The sequence below is a fragment of the Choristoneura fumiferana genome, chromosome 8 (assembly GCF_025370935.1).
Source record: "Choristoneura fumiferana chromosome 8, NRCan_CFum_1, whole genome shotgun sequence".
Classification (NCBI taxonomy): Eukaryota; Metazoa; Arthropoda; class Insecta; order Lepidoptera; family Tortricidae; genus Choristoneura; species Choristoneura fumiferana.
In genome coordinates, this window is record NC_133479.1 from 6,384,113 (window position 1) to 6,401,565 (window position 17,453).

A 17,453-nucleotide genomic window follows, 5' to 3' on the forward strand; every position below is an offset into this window, starting at 1 on the left:
AGCTTTGGAAGGAAGACTATCGGAAGTAACAGCCTGAACTTGTTGTTTTTATTAATAAAATATGGCTTTGTCCATTGGAGGACAATTTTGCCAGTGTCTGTCTAGTAGGTTTTGCCGTTGTACGGTAAAAAAAATATAGAAAACGAAATATGAGAGGTAATGGTAGATGAACGATAACAGCGTGAACTTATTATTCATTATTCCCTATTGCCAAGGGTGACATGATAGGTTATACAAGTTGATTGAATCGCAAGACATCTTCAGTTCATACTCCTTTATAATTTTCGTTTTATTTATTTTTTAGATTTGTTGAGCAAACGCACTGCTGACAAAAACAAATAAGCGCTGGTTCCCACTTGTCGGGCCCGGATTCTAATGGCCCAATGTTCACGTGACAGAACATTTTATACGTCACTATTCACACTTGTCCAACACAGATTATTCATCACACTTGCTCGTAAACAGTGTCGTAACATGCAGGCTACCTTGGTTGCAACCCCCCAAATAAAACCCTCGACCTACATCAAGGTCGAAATTCACTAGCAAGATTCCAGAATATTAGTGCTGTCACGTGCTGTTAAACAAAAGCTTTTAAAAATCATATGTAGTTTTAAACTACCATTAGATAGTTTTAAATAAAACAAAAGATTTTAATATAACAAATCTTATAATAGAGCTGGTTCTTTACATCGTATCGTGGGTACGTAGTTGGCAATGCCAGTTGATACTGGCATCAGGCATCAATAACTCATACGCTAGTATTTGGTTTACAAATGCTAAAAAGTCAGTTTCCATTTCGAAAAATCCAACATTTCAATAGCTTTTTAAGCGTACAAAATGCATGAAAAAGGAACTAAAATTGCTTAAATCAAGGCTAGAATTTGATGTGGATTTTTTTAAAGTTTGAGGCAGCTTCGGGCCACGACTTTTAAGAGGTACATACTATTGTATACCGGGTGGACCCCTTAACAGGAGCAAATAATTAAAACATCGTCAAACTGAACGACAGTAGTTTAGCGACAGGATTGGGAGTCGAGTTGTTACGACACTATGCCACTGGCAGATAGTTAGCTGCTGAAATAATTTGGCTTAATTTTAAGACAAGTACAAAATTGTTGCCATATTCAAGCATTTTGTTTAAAAAATAGCTACCTGGCAATAAATAATGCTTTAGGAATGCCTCTAAAATTTGAAGTTCACATGTTCGTATAGCATGATTTTTATAATTTTCAAAATAGAAACAGTTCAAATGGACAATATTAACAACATAATTAATATCAAGTTTTTAAATACAATTTGTGGCAATGTAAATGAATTAATAAGCGCCTACAGGTAATCTCAAGCAAGATAATAAAAATAATAAGTACGAAATGATCGTCAGTTTTCTAAAGGCGCGTGTCACAAACGTGAGTTCTCTGATATGCGGGCGATTTTGGAGGCATCATCAGCGAATATTGGAATTTTTGCGGCAAATATTCCAATCTATGTTAACCAGGAACAACTCTCAACTCAGTACATATTTCGCAGCGGTAATTTAGTGAGATTAGTGTTTTGTTTGTGTTTCCATTTAGTGAGATTAGTGATACTCCAGTAAGTAATAAATGCGGTAATGATTTGTACAACGTGACATCACATCAACTCACATGTAGTTGTCATGTTTATCCAAAGGCATATGACAGGTTTTCTACACTTACTGAGATGAGTTGGACCCAATGACGTCTCCAGAATCGCCTTCTATTATTATAATTAATTATTCTCGTAGCTAAAATAATTTATGATTAATCAGATTGGACACAGACTCGACCAACCATTTAATTTCTACAAATAGCATATCCTATCTATTTTTCAATATCAACAAACGTCAAATTTATTTGTGGTTAACTAAAAGTGCGAAAAAAACAATCAGCTAAACAAAAATAGTAAAAATACAACTAGAATTATCTACAGCACTCATGATTTTGTCTTAAATATGTTTAAGCTTAATTAAGATTAAGTCAAATGAATGAGGGTTTCTTGATAGACGAAATATCGCTAGATGGCGTTAGTATCGAGAGGTCCGTTTGACGTTACAGTCTTGCTTGTGATTGGTTCATTTAGTTATTTAACCAATCATAAACGTGACGCAAATGTCAAAGTTGTCAAACAGACCCCACGATACCAGAGGGCCTACTCCGAAATTCGAAAATCGAAGTTCGTATCGTACCGTCCTTCTCACTCGTATTAAATAGTATTAGCGTCAGAAAGACGGAACGACACGTAATTCGATTTTCAGAGTAGCAGAATTTCGGAGTAGCCCCGCACCCTCACTGGTAGAAAAAATACACTGCCGAAAAATGTCTAGGCATGGTTTGTTTCCTATTATACAGTTAATTTCTAACATTTCTATTTTATCAAAAACAAAAACATTCACTCGTCGTCATTCTTAGGAGACCATCTTTAAACCTTTTCCAGCGTAGTACATATATCGACCACATAAATGTACACAATTATTCGACCTTGCTAAATTTACATTATGGTACAAAATCAATAAGGGTTTTCCGACAGGCGAAATACGTTAGTATCGTGAGGTACGTTTGACGTTTGCTCGTGATTGGTTATAGTTATTTATGCAACTGTATCGTAATAGGGGTCCTTAAAACACGAGTGTGGTTTTAGATTAATAGGGTCACATGAGTGTGATATACAGATATCTGTATCGTAATTAATGACCATTACGATACAGCCGTGTTCATAATAGAATCCAAAGTCCGTAATGCTGGTCATTATCTATGGTTTTTGAAAGCATAATGGAGGATTTACTATATGGTTGTAGATAAAATAAGTAAATGAGCCAATCGCAAGCAAACGTCAAACGGACCTCACGAATACTAACGCCATCTAGCAATATTTCGCTTCTGTGAAAACCCTCATTGAAGTCGCTAAAAATATTATTCGTCTTTAAATTAATCCCTCATAGCTAAACAACATGATTAATTTTGTGCTAGCTTATCTTAATTCGTGGGGCCTGGAAAGAGTTAAGATAAAATAAGTTGGGAATCTTTTGAGTTGGAAACCTGTGGAATTGAGAATCTGCAAGAAAAATCTGTAGAATTGGGAACAAGTCTATTGTATTACGCTACACAAGTGATTGACTCGACAATTCGTGTGTAGGTTATATACAGTGCCGGATTAGCCCATAAGCAAATTAAGCAATTGCTCAGGGCATGACGTCTTGGGGGGCACCATAAACAGCACAAAAAAAAAATTGCTAGCACATAAAAGGTAAGGCTGGTTCTGGCTACTTATGGATTTGGGCGGGGTGCCAAAGGCATGCATTGCTTAGGGCATCAAATAGTCTTACTTTAATCCGGCACTGGGCACTAATGGATGGTGTGATATATATATCACAATATTGATTTGATTACTGTATTTATTTGTATTAACTTACGTATTTGAAATTAAAATGTCATAAACGTGAGACAACGTGAGAAATTGACATTGTTTCGACTCAAATTTCCTTTATAAATACAGTAATCTACTCATATTATTAGAACGCTGATTTAATGCTAGACAAAGTTATCAAAAAAGATGGTAGTGTCTCTAGCGTATGAACCACAATTAGCATTTACCGCATTACCACAAAAACTTAAACACCCGTTCACCAGATGTTTAACACAATCAGTTCGTAGAAAGCTGTTCTTTTTATATCTAAGACGTGTTTAAATTTTTTGCGGTAAGAAGTAAGTTTGTTATTTCTGACCAATATTTAAAAATACTTATTTTAACAGTCGGTTTAGTTTGTTTACGGAAAGTAATTGATTTTTAATTTATCAATTTGGAGCAGATTATACAAGGTGTTTTAATCCTTAATAAGGTAGAGGCGATTTAGGGACCACATGCATTGAGTTGGAAATTGAACCTTATCGATTTCATAATACGTTACAATTTCCATTTTAATTATTGAAAATACCACTACCTTTAAAAATATCCTTTTACTAGGTATATATTCGATAGCTGCTTTTGATTCTGTGGTAGTTTGCTCCAATAAATGGGACTTTATTAAGGATTAAAATTAATTGAGAACATTTCAGCAGATGGTTTGACTGAACACAGTAATAGATTTTTACAGGCATTTTTGATTCATACTGTAGGCACGCTAAACATGTACGCATTTGATGATACTTCGAGCATAGACTGGAAATTAATTTTGTCATAAAAATCCTGAAAATATTTGTGTGTTCTGTCAAACTAGCTACCAAGCTGCTGCAACATTTTGGATTAATTTGAAAACACTATGTAATTCGCATTTAAACTTCTAATTCAACAAAACTATTTCACAAGCATTTTAGAGGAGCAATTATATCTTTAGAGACATGTATGTATTGCTCAATTATAATTTTACATTACAATTATTTAATTTCAAGGCATCAATCCACAAAGTTGACATCAACAGCGATTCTTACACACGAGCGCTATCCTACAGACGAGAAAACCAACCAAAATACTAATCTATAAGTCACTTTACACTAGCCTAGAAAACTATTAGATGCATTAACGTCAAATGTTTTCAAAAATCAAACACGCCGCACGTACTAACAAAAAACAGGGATGAAACTAGGATAACTTCCTCATGCATGAGCTCTAGCGTTATGCTTGCCTTCCACTAAAAAGGTTAATGAAATGAGGCACGAAGGCAACTGACTAAGCGGGCCAGAGCAACAGCTTGAATTCCTATTTAGTGGAAGCACACATATGGGGTCTTTCAAGTATTACATAAGTAGAATTTCAGTAGTTTTTAACTACCCCCTCCCCATTGTCAGCAAAAGTAAGCAAAGATCTAACCCCCGCCCCCCATGCTTATGGTATTTTTTTAATGTTATTGTTATAATCTTCAAGACTAGGAATATATTACTGGCACTTGAGGTATTCCATCTTAGACCTCTAGGTTGGCAACGCATCTGCAATACCAGGGGTATTGCAGATGTTTATGGGCGGTGGTGATCTCTTACCATCAGGAGACCCACTTGCTCGTTTGCCAACCAGTAGAATAAAAAAAAAGCAATTGTAAGAACCATAAAGCATGATTTACTTAGCCATATTTTTTAATGTTGCTGACGTAATGACCAACCCAGTCCCCTCCCCTATCCCCAATGTAATCAAAAATAAGCTAAGCAAATATCCCCCACTCCCCTTTAGGGTTTACGTAATACCAGAATTACCCGCCATTGCGAGTTAAACGGACTCCGCCTCAAAAGTCCGCTCCGCTTGCAGTGGAAGTTCAGCATAACGGTTCCCCTCTGACAGAACTTTAAGGGGGGAAGTAAAGAGCCTGTGCACCCTGGGCAACAACGTATATTAGTTAGCATTAGCTAAGAAAGGTAACGTATAATCAATTTTACCAAATGGACAAATAAAAACTGTTAGCGCCTTTTCCACCCCGATATTGGCGAAATCATCAACTGTATTGGTCGATTCATAAGAACTGGCACGAATGGATTTAAGTTGGTACCTATATGAATGTATATGTGTGTTATTTGAATACACTTTTCACAAATATATAAAAATAACATGCATTAAGCCATTTTCCTTCTTAAATGTCCAAGTGATATTATAGCGTCAGCGGGACGGCAAGATACGAAGTTCCAATTTTGCACTTCGTAGGTAGAGACAACTCTTGTGTATCGACCTGTACCAAAAGAGCTAAATTTATAAAAGTTGTATGAAACAAAAACTGTGAATGTCATCTTAAAATTAATTTCTCGTCAGTAATTTGTTGTCTTTTGAGCGGTAACTTTACATATATGTTGAAAGGCAATTGAATACAGTAAATATACATATGAGGTTGTTTTCAAATGCTGAAGAGGTCACCGGCAGAGGGGAGGGGCGCCAGGCCGCCCGTTACATCTGGGAGTTGGGAGACGTCAGGTAGGTTCTCTATGTGAGACTTCACTTCGGTTTTCACTGCGTATATCTTTTGCAGCTTTACGTTGTATTCCTGAGAAGATGTATTTTTGGATTAGTTATTTGGACTTAAATGCGAGGACAAGATCAATATTAGAGTAGGGTTGCCATACGTCCCGGCGTCCCGGCCGATAAGCAAATTGTCCCGGTTTAAAAATCATACTTATTTATTACCCCTAATGACTGGGTGGCTGGACTTGGTAAATAATAATATACCTATAATAAACACGAGTAAAAAGCTAAGCTACATACATATAACATATTCGATAACGTGCATTTTTTCACTTTGTAGCGAAAAGCGTCTACAAACAGAGAACCCGACTGGCGGGTTGCTGGCATTGAATGACTGTGTTAAAAGTTGTTTTGTGTTCAGGCAAGGGCTAAACCTTTAAAGTCACCTATTGTTGTAATAAAAGTTCCTTTTTTTCTACCTTTACTACTGTCTGTACACTTAAAAGTTCCTTTTCCTACTTTTACCTTTTACTCACTCTTTAAATGTCTCGTTCTGCGTCCCCACACTTATGGCAACCCTATATTAGAGGCATTTGGCTATCACCGGGACACAAATATAGAATAAGAAATCCTACTTTCTACTTATATTATAAATGAGAAAGTTTTTGAAGCCGTTCGTTACTCAATCATGTAATAACGTCAAGACCGATTTAAATGGAATTTGTTATGAAGATAATTTAAGTTCTGGGGAAGCACATAGGGTAGTTTTTATCTTGGAAGCTCACGCAGTTCCCTCGGAAAAAACCCTTCGCTGACGAAGTAGCGGGCAACAGCTAGCAAATAATAATAAGTACCGTCATTAAGCGTTAAATATATTTTTTCTCAGGGTTATCTATTTGTTTTCCCGAAAGTTATATGCTATAATTTCATTTGCCCGAATGTTTCGTTTAATAGAAAATTTATTTGATATATTCTTATTTTCCTGAAAATTAGATTGCAATAATGATACGAATGCAATACGTATTGTTTTCCATATTATTAAGTGCAATAATATTATTTAATGGAATAATCAAACGCCATACTAAATTACCAATCTTACCTCCAATCGCGCCTCAGCCTGCTTCGCCAAGTCTCTCTGCGCCTGCGCGAAGTCCCGCAACATGGCCGCCACCTTCCGTCTCTTCTCCAACTCTTCGGTGAGCCTCAAGTTGTACTCGGCCAGGAGGTCGACGGCTGAATTCACTATTGCACTTAGACTGACCGCTGACTCTTTATCTGCAAACGGAATTGGGATCATGTTACTCTAAAACGACTTATTTGTTATGGCACAAGTTTCTGAGACTATTTAGGGGTCATCCATAAATGACGTCACACATAAAGGGGGGGAAGCACAGGTCAGGCGTTTTGTCAATACGTGACAAGGGCAAGGGGAGGGGGCCAAAAATGGTAAAAACTGGTGTGACGTACATTATGGATGGTCCCTTATTGATTTCAATAACTTTCACAGCAGAACAGTAAAAACCTAAGTAACATGTCGAGGTAAACTCGATTTAAGACGTGAGTTATCAGTTACAATATCATTTTGTATAAAACCTAAGTACTGAGAGACTAAGTCACTATGTTGATTCTATACAAAAAAAACAAGAGAAATAATACAAATTCATGTACTAGATATTGAATCATCTGTACTTCTTTTCAAGGTATCTTGAAATTCTTCTGAAGTACTTCAAAGTCAAAGTCAAAATATCTTTACTCAATTTAGGCTATAACAAGCACTTATGAATGTCTAATAAAAAATCTACCACCGGTTCGGAAAAACCTCTGTTGAGAAGAATCCGGCAAGAAACTCAACGAGGTATATTTTTTTACACAGATTTACAATATTATTAAATGATATGTATACATCACAAGTATTTAACACAACTTTATTTTTAACACAGTAGGGTCGCTATTTGAAGGGATCGCTAATGCGGATCGGAATTATTTCCAAATATCCCTGTCCATGATATAATCATTAACTTTATAATACGCCTTAGATATTAATGTCTTCTTGACAATAGATGACTTAGGCAGGTGGTTAGGGTAATTTGATGGAAAGCTCCTGCAAATGTTTTGCGGGACTTTTTAATTGTAATTAACAAACGTTTCCATTCATTAATCGATGATCAGAGAGAACAGTCACCCGTGGTCGTGTTTACTAACGCTCTGGCGCTTGCGATCGCGTTCACCATCTCTTTCTATCTTCATCCCGTCCCGGGCGACAGAAAGAAGTGGTGAAAACGATCGTGATTCCAAATGTGTCAGACAATAAAGCTTCTGCATTGATATCTGCCAAAGCGGAGCGCGCAAATATACCTGACACGTCCTACTGGCCCTGAAAATAGATTCGTATCAGATATTTATTCACACTTTGTTGGGTCAGATATTGGTGCTGGTGACTGTACCGTATCAAACGCGTGATTTTTTTTCCACTTAAATACCTTTACAGGTGTTGGTTCAGTAACTAACCCAACAATCTCCCGAAATATTCTGGAAGAATTTGAAGACTCTATACTTTTATAAACTTACAAATAATCAGTAATATCTTGACAAGTTCGTACGTCACACGCGGTAGAACTCTGTCGCAGGGAGCCTCTGCTGCATTTATCAAGATTGTTTTTTATAAATGCGGCAAATGCGTCACATACGAAGTTTGCAAGATACAAATGAACATTTTTCTAAAATTATTAAATTACGTACAAAAACAGTTTCGTAGTTGAAACAAAACCTATTCTTATAAAAATTAGATGTAGTGATGATCTGTAGGTACACAGTACCTAAAGCCTAAAATGTATCTAGTGTCCATGGAAGTAAAGCGAGCTAAAGTAAATAAAGGAAATAACAACGTTTACTTGTGTAGTGTAATGTTTACATGGAAGCAAATAATAGAATATTTACTTCATTGCACTGCATTGATGGTCTAGTTGGGAGCATAAACTTTATGCTGAATAATTTAGATCAAATTAAAAATGGCCGAGTGTTATGCGTAACTATGCTATTTGGGCCAATCAACTTTTTTACCGACACTTTGGGCGTCTCCTGCGATACCAAAATTGTCTTTGGCGTTACCAAAAAATCGTACTTCCAACAAGATATTTCACGGTTTAATAGCTTAAACTTATGTAGGATGGCATGTATTCATGTACACCATCTATTAAATTACAGAAAAAACATGTTTACTTACAAAAGTCTGCAATTGTTTGAAAAATGTCGCGGACAGATTAGTGTCGGTAAAAAAGTTGATTGGCCCATTTTCGTGCGATCACGAATTAGGGGTCAAATGAAATAGACATGTCAACCCAAACAGCAACGTAACCCTCATCCATGCTTGGACAGTCACTATCTTTTTAATTCGGGTTCCGCTATAGATCCAATATCTGTCATGTTGTAAGACAATTCAAAGGTTTTTTTTATAAAATTGATTACTTATTAAAGATCGTGACCATATCATTTCGGTGTATCGAATCATGATCTAAAATTTTCCATGTTACATTATTCCAATATGATAGAGCTTGAAACGACAGTGGCATTGAAGTAGGCAATGAATAAAAACCTAATATAGCTAAGAGATGCAACCTGCGCGTTGAGAATTAAATGAACCCTTAATAAGCCCCGTTTATTGGAGCATACTACCACATCATCAAAAGCAGCTATCGAATACATGCCTGAGATAAAGTATATTTTTAAAGCTAGTTGTATTTTCAACAATTACAATGGATATTGTGACTTATTATAAAAGCAATAAAGTTGAATTTCCAAAGCAATGTATGTGGTCGGTAAATCGCCTCTACCTTTTTAAAGAGTTAACTCAAAGGTTTTCTGTGTCCAATAAGACAAATTTTAAAAAATAATTAAGAATGTCCTGAAGGGAGAGACGGAATTGAGGCATTTTGGTGAATTATTAAATATACATAGAGACGTGTTTAGTTTTAATTCTAAAAAAGTATGAGTGTGTCAATCAGATATGCCACTTCACAAAGAGCATCTTTGCTACTTTTATAAAATGTTAGACAAATGCCTAGGTATTGGGTACCCTGGAAACAGCTCACTCCGAGACTAGGTTGTCTTAAAATAACATATTCAAATGAAACCTCAGTTTTTGGTAAGAAAGTTTATTTTAAGCTTAATATTACGGTGTTCCTACTGGTTACAAAATATTGTTTCAGAAGACAATGTATTTGATCACAGTGTCGAGAGTTCCATCTTAATTTAATTCTACACTTAAAAATACAATAACTATATCACCGAGTTATAGGAAGACACCAAACATGTCCCTACAGTTATCTGAACACAAATTATAACACAATGCAAAATATCTTTGCTACATAGTTACTGATTTATGAAATAACATCAGTTTATTACTTTTATAGAAACTGATATCCAAACACTTCAAGTTTGATAAAGGGTATTTTATCACAAGAAATGAAACAATAATTTGTAACCAGATGTTTTTTTATTATCTGTAGAGGTAGTTGAATCTTTGTATTAAAAATAACATCAGCCTTAAAACAGCCCGTGTCAATATAATCTCTCTCGAGTTACCTTCTAACTTAGACAATAATTGCACTTCGGAGACTTCCGGAGGGAGGGAAGCGATCCTTTCGCGGACGGCCTCGTCGCTTGAAGCACTTGACTCTAGTTCTAGTAGTGCCTGGAATAGGATATACGCTTTATTTACATTATATACTTTATTAACATAAATATTAGATACAATTGTTTTATGAATCGGATATAGGCTGCTTTCACATTAGGGTGGTTAAGACCTGCGTCGCTGCTAACGCCCTAATGTGCGGCGGCAGCTTTACATTCTTAGTTACTAAAAACATGAATGGGTACAATGGTACATCTACAGGTCGCTTATCCATCAGTACATCGACACAATGGCTTTGTGATGATTACATAAGAAAGTGATTTAAAGAAATCAAACCATAAATTTTAAAATCTGAAACTTGTTTTCTTGTAAATATGTAATCGATTCATTATTCTACTGGATGAGCGAGGTGTTTCAAGCGGTATCAGTTTCTGTTCCATATATTGAAGAAGTGAGCCATAGCAAATGGATGGTTTATAAAATGTGCTTGTGGTCCAATTTCAATTATTATAAAATTTCATGATTTGTTGCTTTTTCTATTTAATGCATTTAGTTAGGGCCTGTTTCACCACTTGTCCACTAACTTTAAATGACGGATATCAGTGATGCCGTCTCTATTTGTTTTGTCCAAATAAACAAAGACGACATTACTTTTATCTGACACTTAAAGTTAGTCGGCAAGTGGTGAAACAGGCCCTTAGTGTAGCATAGTCTTATTAGTTTAAAAAACAGTTACTCTTTCTATTGCCACTTGACAGTGGCAAGACAGAAAATGTTTGTGCTGACAGCAATATTATATGATAAATGAAAAGTACTGATAGTTACACTGGGTATGCTTAATGTATGTCTCAGAGTATTCAACCAAATAAGGCACACTGAAAATTCATGTACTGTGTACCAATTATCAGGGTGTGCATTCCAAGTCAGCAATTACTTGGATGTCTATTAACTGCAATCATAAAATTTGTAGATTGCGCTGGATTCAGTCAGTCACGACTAAGGAAGATTTAGGTTACCCCTGATTTAGATTATGACCATGTACAAACAGAAACAATAAATAAAATAAATTACAATAGGAAAGGCCATTTTAAGGAACAATGAGACGTTGTGCACTAGCAGAATTAATCAATTCTGATAAATTTCATAATGCCCACCTATGGTCTACGTAAATTTGAAGATAATGTGGTGCGGTTAGTGTATACGTGAATAATTATCACCACCAGAATAATTTGTGTACTGTGTATAAATTATACATATAAGGGAGTATTCAAGTACCTATTCGGTTTTGACGCTTTGTACCAGATTAGAAAAACGCCAGATTCATAGAACGCCAGATTCGCAGAATGCCAGATTTGCACAATCATCAACCCGGCCTATAAACGTCCCACTGCTGGGCACAGGCCTCGTCTCGGAGTGAGAGGGCTAGGGCCGTAGTTCCCACGCGGGCCCAGTGCGGATTGGGATCTTCACACACATCATTGAATTGCTTCGCAGGTTTTTGCAGGTTTCCTCACGATGTTTTCCTTCACAGTAAAGCTTGTGGTAAGGAAAGACACATTTGTTGGAAGAAGGCCATTTTGAGATGTAGACATTTTAGGAAACAGACAGAATGAGCCTGAGCCGAAAATGGTAAATAATGCTGACAAGAAAGAAATCTAGCATTCTGCGAATCAGGTACTACGCGAATCTGGCGATCTGCGAATCAGGTACTATGTGAATCTGGCATTCTGCGAATCTAAAATCTGGCATTGTGCAAATCTGGCATTCTGCGAATCTGGTATACTGCGAATCTGATAATCTGGCATTATGCAAATCTGGCGTTCTGCGAATCTGGCGTTCCGCGTATCTGGCGTTTTTCGAATCTGGTACAAAGCGTCAAAACCACCTATTCTGTAATGCAATTTGCGATGAGAAATTTTTTCAAAGTTCTGACAATAACTGCAAGGTGTGTTAAGTGCAGTGATATACATGCATCAGCTCTAAGAGCTGCTAGTGTATTATTTCAATAATAATAATATTAATATTGTACATTTTCATTCTTATTTAGGTAAACATTCTACTATGCTTATGATACTACAGTGCTTTCATTCTAGCATGGTGCAGATGACACCTGATGCACTGTTTGTTTTATTAAAAAAAAAAAAAGTTGCTGTGGTCTAAATATATGGAAGTATAATTCAGTTGTAGCCTGAATATTACTGGCGTACAGTATTTGAACATAATGAACTATGATTCAAAGCTCAATTAAGTGAAGAAACGTAATATGCATGTAACATAACACTAGAGACTCGCTAAGAGATGGGACCTAATGGATCTTGAACTCTGTTTAGCCTTACTTAAGTGGCAAATAATATATCAAACCAGAATTTCACTAAAATTGTCATGAAAATATTCGGATTAATGATGAAATTAATTATGATTAAGATTTTAAATTATTTGTTTTATCAACTCAAGTTTCAACACACTCTCTAGTCTGCAATATTGACAGCTGTCACCCGCCCCATGCTAGAATGAAAGCACTGTTGATATTGTTAGCCGCATACAAAATTATTACTATAAACTCACCCTTATTAGCTCATCAGGCTCAGGAGGATCTCCTGGCGGAGTCTTTGGACTGAGTGTGGTGTGTGTTTCAATTTGTCCATCCACTTCCACTTTAGTTTCACTACGTCGCCTTTCCCGCTTGTCTTCTTTCTCTCTCTTTTCATTTCTCTCCCTCTTTTCTTCCCTTTTGGAGTCTGTTCTAGGCTTCTTTTCAGGATCCTTTGGTTCTGTGTCAGTAGATTTACGTTTGTTTGGCTTTTTAGGTTCAGCATCGTTTGGATCAACTGTAAATCATTTACAAACCTTTAATTAGATTATCTGCTAATAATAATGGATTGGACTTATCATACTTTCATTAGAACAACCACCACTCCACTTCCACTCTTTGTAAATTAACTCATGTTTTTATTTTTAGACAATTATATATTCCCATGTACAGTCAGCCAAGAAATTGGTCTACCGCCCTACGGTCGATGTTCATTTGAACGTCATGAGACAACAAGGTCGATTTCTCCTTGCAATAATGTTATGACAGTGACAATTGCTCTCTTTATCATTATGTATTTACGTCATGCCATGTGTCAAGTTTGAATTGACAACTGACATCGTCGTGTTTTGTTTAAGCATTATTTCAATAAGTCGGCCAATTCGTAAACGGCTGAAGTTACTATGGGGTTCAAAAGTCACTTTGGTTATTCTCGAATTAACTAATTCAATTATCATTTATCATCGCGAATTTAGAGCCAATTTTCAAGTTTATTCCTATCTATCAGCGTAACTAAAACAGTGCTCGTCTACAAATATATTTGTATTAAAATGTAATTTTTTGCTCTGTTTTATTTAGCTTTGCAAAATAATTAACAATGATAGAAGAAACAATTAGATTATCTTTATTGAATAATCATTTTATATTATTATAATACCAATTAGTAAATAAGAAACTTCAGCTGTCAGTCTTTATTTCTGGTTGTGAGAAAACAAAAATATAAAATTATCCAGTGTATCCGCCATCAGCGTCAATTACTGCTTGAAGACGGTCTCTCATTAAGCCTACTAGCTGTAGGCAGAGATCGGACCCGCGGGTTGCCTCCCATACTTCGTTACATACAGTGTCGCTCAAGAGCTTCGCGTGTTCGCTCGTGGCGGTTGCACCATCTTTGAACCATAAGGCCCCAAAGGTTTTCGATTGGGCTTAAATCAGGGGATTCACAGAACACAGTATTACTCTAATCTAAATCTAAGTGCTGTCTGGCGAAATTCAATCGAGCATTTTTATGATTTTCAGTCCTTTTTCAGTCATATCAATTTTTTTTTTGCGTAATGTCTATAATGCAAGCCCATATAATGCAAGTGATTTCTGATTGTTTGAGTAGTAACATCAAACATTGTTGCAAAATATTTAGTCGGCACGAAACCATTATTATCATATTCACGTCTCATCATTTCTCTTTGATCGTCTGAGATTTCACGACGACGACCGCTGCGATGACGATCATTTAAGTTTCCCTCTTCGCCATCACGTGTAATCCATAAACGAACTGCTTGCCTCTAAAATTAAGACAAATAAATATAGGAGTAATGAGAATCACTTCACATACTTTTCACGAAAGATTAAGGACCTAGCAAAGACCTGCCGCCCGGAGCCTCGCAATGGGTAAGGCCGCCGCTGAACTACGTCTTGGTGAACTAAATGACACTTACGGACACATTTAGATGCCTAGAAATCCAACTATTACTGAAGCCCTCGTTATGGAGTGCTATAATATTAGCTCGTTCGGCTCTTGATAAATTACGAGGCATTACCGAAATAAATTAGAATAATATATAAGAACACTTTTGTTGAATTTACGTTGACAAAAATACTTGACACTTGTCAGTGATAATTTATTTTTCAGTTGCAAAAAGTTTTTCTTGAAAAAAGATCGAAATGGTTTAATTGAAGGGAATCATATTATAACATTACCGCAAAATAATAGCCTACTGCATTTATAACAAAGGTCAAAATCAAAATAATATAACCCATGACTTTAAATGTCAGGAATCTCAAATAATAGACAATACGTCATATTTGTGCATCTCTTACACTCCGTTAGAAAAGTCAACCTTAGTGATAATTTGATCTCACAGAAACTTTTGTCAAAACTGGTAGACCACTTTCTTGGCCGACTGTACTACCGAATTTTTCAATTATGACCATTTTGCCCCTGTACTACCAAAGGTACCTTTTGTACAACTTTGGACTTTGGAAAAGTAATACATATAGCCAGACTTTTTTTAACAAATGTAGTAATTAAGACCTAGATGTGGATCACCAGTTTTGTTATTTTGGATATGTTTTAACATACATAAAGTAAGAGAGAACTCAGATGGATGTAATAGATATTGTTTGAATTGTTGAGCAGGAAGCAAAGAAGTATTTATTACACTTTAGGTTTTAGTAATTCTTATGCTTACTTGTGAAAATAAAAGCAACTGAACATAAGTAAAATACAACTGGTGTATAATAGTCTTTGTATTGTGTTGTAAAAAAAGAGGCACTTTGTGTTACTTACCAGCAACTTTCAGTTCCTGTATTTTTTGAGCATCATAAACTCCTCTCTCTTGCCAAATATTTAGTATTCTATGCAGCGAGTGCTTAGTCTTTGCGTTAATGCCAGTCTTTGCCATATGCTTTAGAGCACCTTCTAGGACTTCACCAAATTCTTGGCCATATTCTGGGCCCTTTTTTTTACTGTTCTGAATCACATCATTGGCTAGATACATAAATGTAAGCTGCTTCGAATCCTTAACTGAAATACAAATATCTTCGTCAATGGGATGGAAAGTGGTTTTTTTTATATTTGCCACAATTTAATTTACCAGGTTATGTCATGGATGTTAATTTGTGAGATTTTGCAGTCAAAGTAACCTTAATTACTTGTAATTACTAGGTACACGATAATAGTTTCGAAATTGAATTGATTTTCAAAAGAATTTGGCATCAAATTATAATGTTTGACTCGACTGTGTTCAATGACTTAGTCCCAAAGTAAAGTTCTGTTACTATTAATAGTTCAACACGCGTAGTTGAATTAAGTGGAAATTTATGTATTTACACAGAATATTTAAAATGAAATGAACACATTATCTCTTACCTTTTAATAGTTCCTTATACCAAGTTTTGACTACAGCGGCATGATGTTTTCTATGGTGAATTAACCACAAAGATAAAGTCTGAATACTCTGCTGGCTCGAATTTAACTCTTGTAATTTACGGATTAAAGCGTTTTCTGTAAATCCAGCCATTTTATATATATTTACTGGTGAATTCAGAATAAACTAATTACGGAGATCACGAATGCTGGCAAACCGACGGACGCCATTATTTTATTTTTTTCCTTATATTTCTATCTATCTATGGCTGGAGGGCTACTACAAAATTCGTAAATCGAAGTTCGTGTCCAATTCGTGTCGTTCGATCTCTCTGATACTTTTTAACGACAACTGTTTAATACGAGAGCGAGAGAGACAGTACGATATTAACTTCGACTTTTGAATTTCGGAGTAGGCCCTCTGCAGGGCTACTCTACTACGAAACTCAAAACTCGTAGTTCGTGTCGGGCGGTCCCTCTCGCTCTCATGTTAAATAGTATAAGTGCCAGAGGGACCGCACGACACGAACTTCGAGTTTCGATTCGAGTTTCATAGTAGCCCTTCTGGCTGGCTGGCCGATCTGGTGGTGTTGCCAATTAACTTACAGAAGGAAGGTCAACAAGTAACAATAGTACCTTACCTACAGAAAAAAATGTACACGGACCAAATTATCCCGCAAGGCAACCTATGTAACAACTATTCATGTTAATTTTTAACATGGGTGGCCGTTGTGAGGGGTTTTAAAGTAGCCGAATGTAAAAAAAAGACACCGACATAGTCTCAAAAAACTTTAGATTTAGATATTAGGTATTGTTAAATTGGCAACAACCAGCCTATTGCCATAGACAGACTATGTAGAAGTCCGAGGTAGAAGTGGGCATCGAAAGACGTTTTGTAAATGTTTTAAATTTAAATTTCCAACGTGTCAACCGGTCCGTTACATACAGTTCGCTTTACTCGTAGTCTCGTACTACCTCACGCTACTAACTATATGATGATTATAACAGATTGTAGATTCAATTTATATTGCGCGAGGTTTGATGATTGGCCCTAACTTCTTCAGTTTTTCTGTGCTTTGACCCTAGTCGTACCTCACGCACTTACATCATGGTTATATAGGTACATTGGGAACATTGTCCACGACAAAATTATGCTATTGTATTAGAATTTAGCAGGGCTACTACGAAACTCGAAACTCGAAGTTCGTGTCGTGCGGTCCCTGAAGGGCTACTACGAAACTCGAAACTCGAAGTTG

At 36.1% G+C, this 17,453-nt stretch overlaps 1 protein-coding gene across 1 annotated transcript; it reads right to left on the bottom strand.

Moving 5' to 3' along the window:
• Positions 1-1,594: 1,594 nt before the first annotated feature.
• On the bottom strand, positions 1,595-16,444 carry LOC141430233 (regulation of nuclear pre-mRNA domain-containing protein 1B). Its single transcript, XM_074090829.1, has 6 exons — positions 16,201-16,444; positions 15,619-15,855; positions 13,088-13,350; positions 10,474-10,582; positions 6,992-7,167; positions 1,595-5,974 (listed from the first exon to the last, which is right to left on the bottom strand). The coding sequence occupies exons 1-6, from the start codon at positions 16,349-16,351 to the stop codon at positions 5,828-5,830; spliced, it is 1,083 nt and encodes a 360-aa protein (XP_073946930.1). The 5' UTR covers positions 16,352-16,444; the 3' UTR covers positions 1,595-5,827.
• Positions 16,445-17,453: the final 1,009 nt, after the last annotated feature.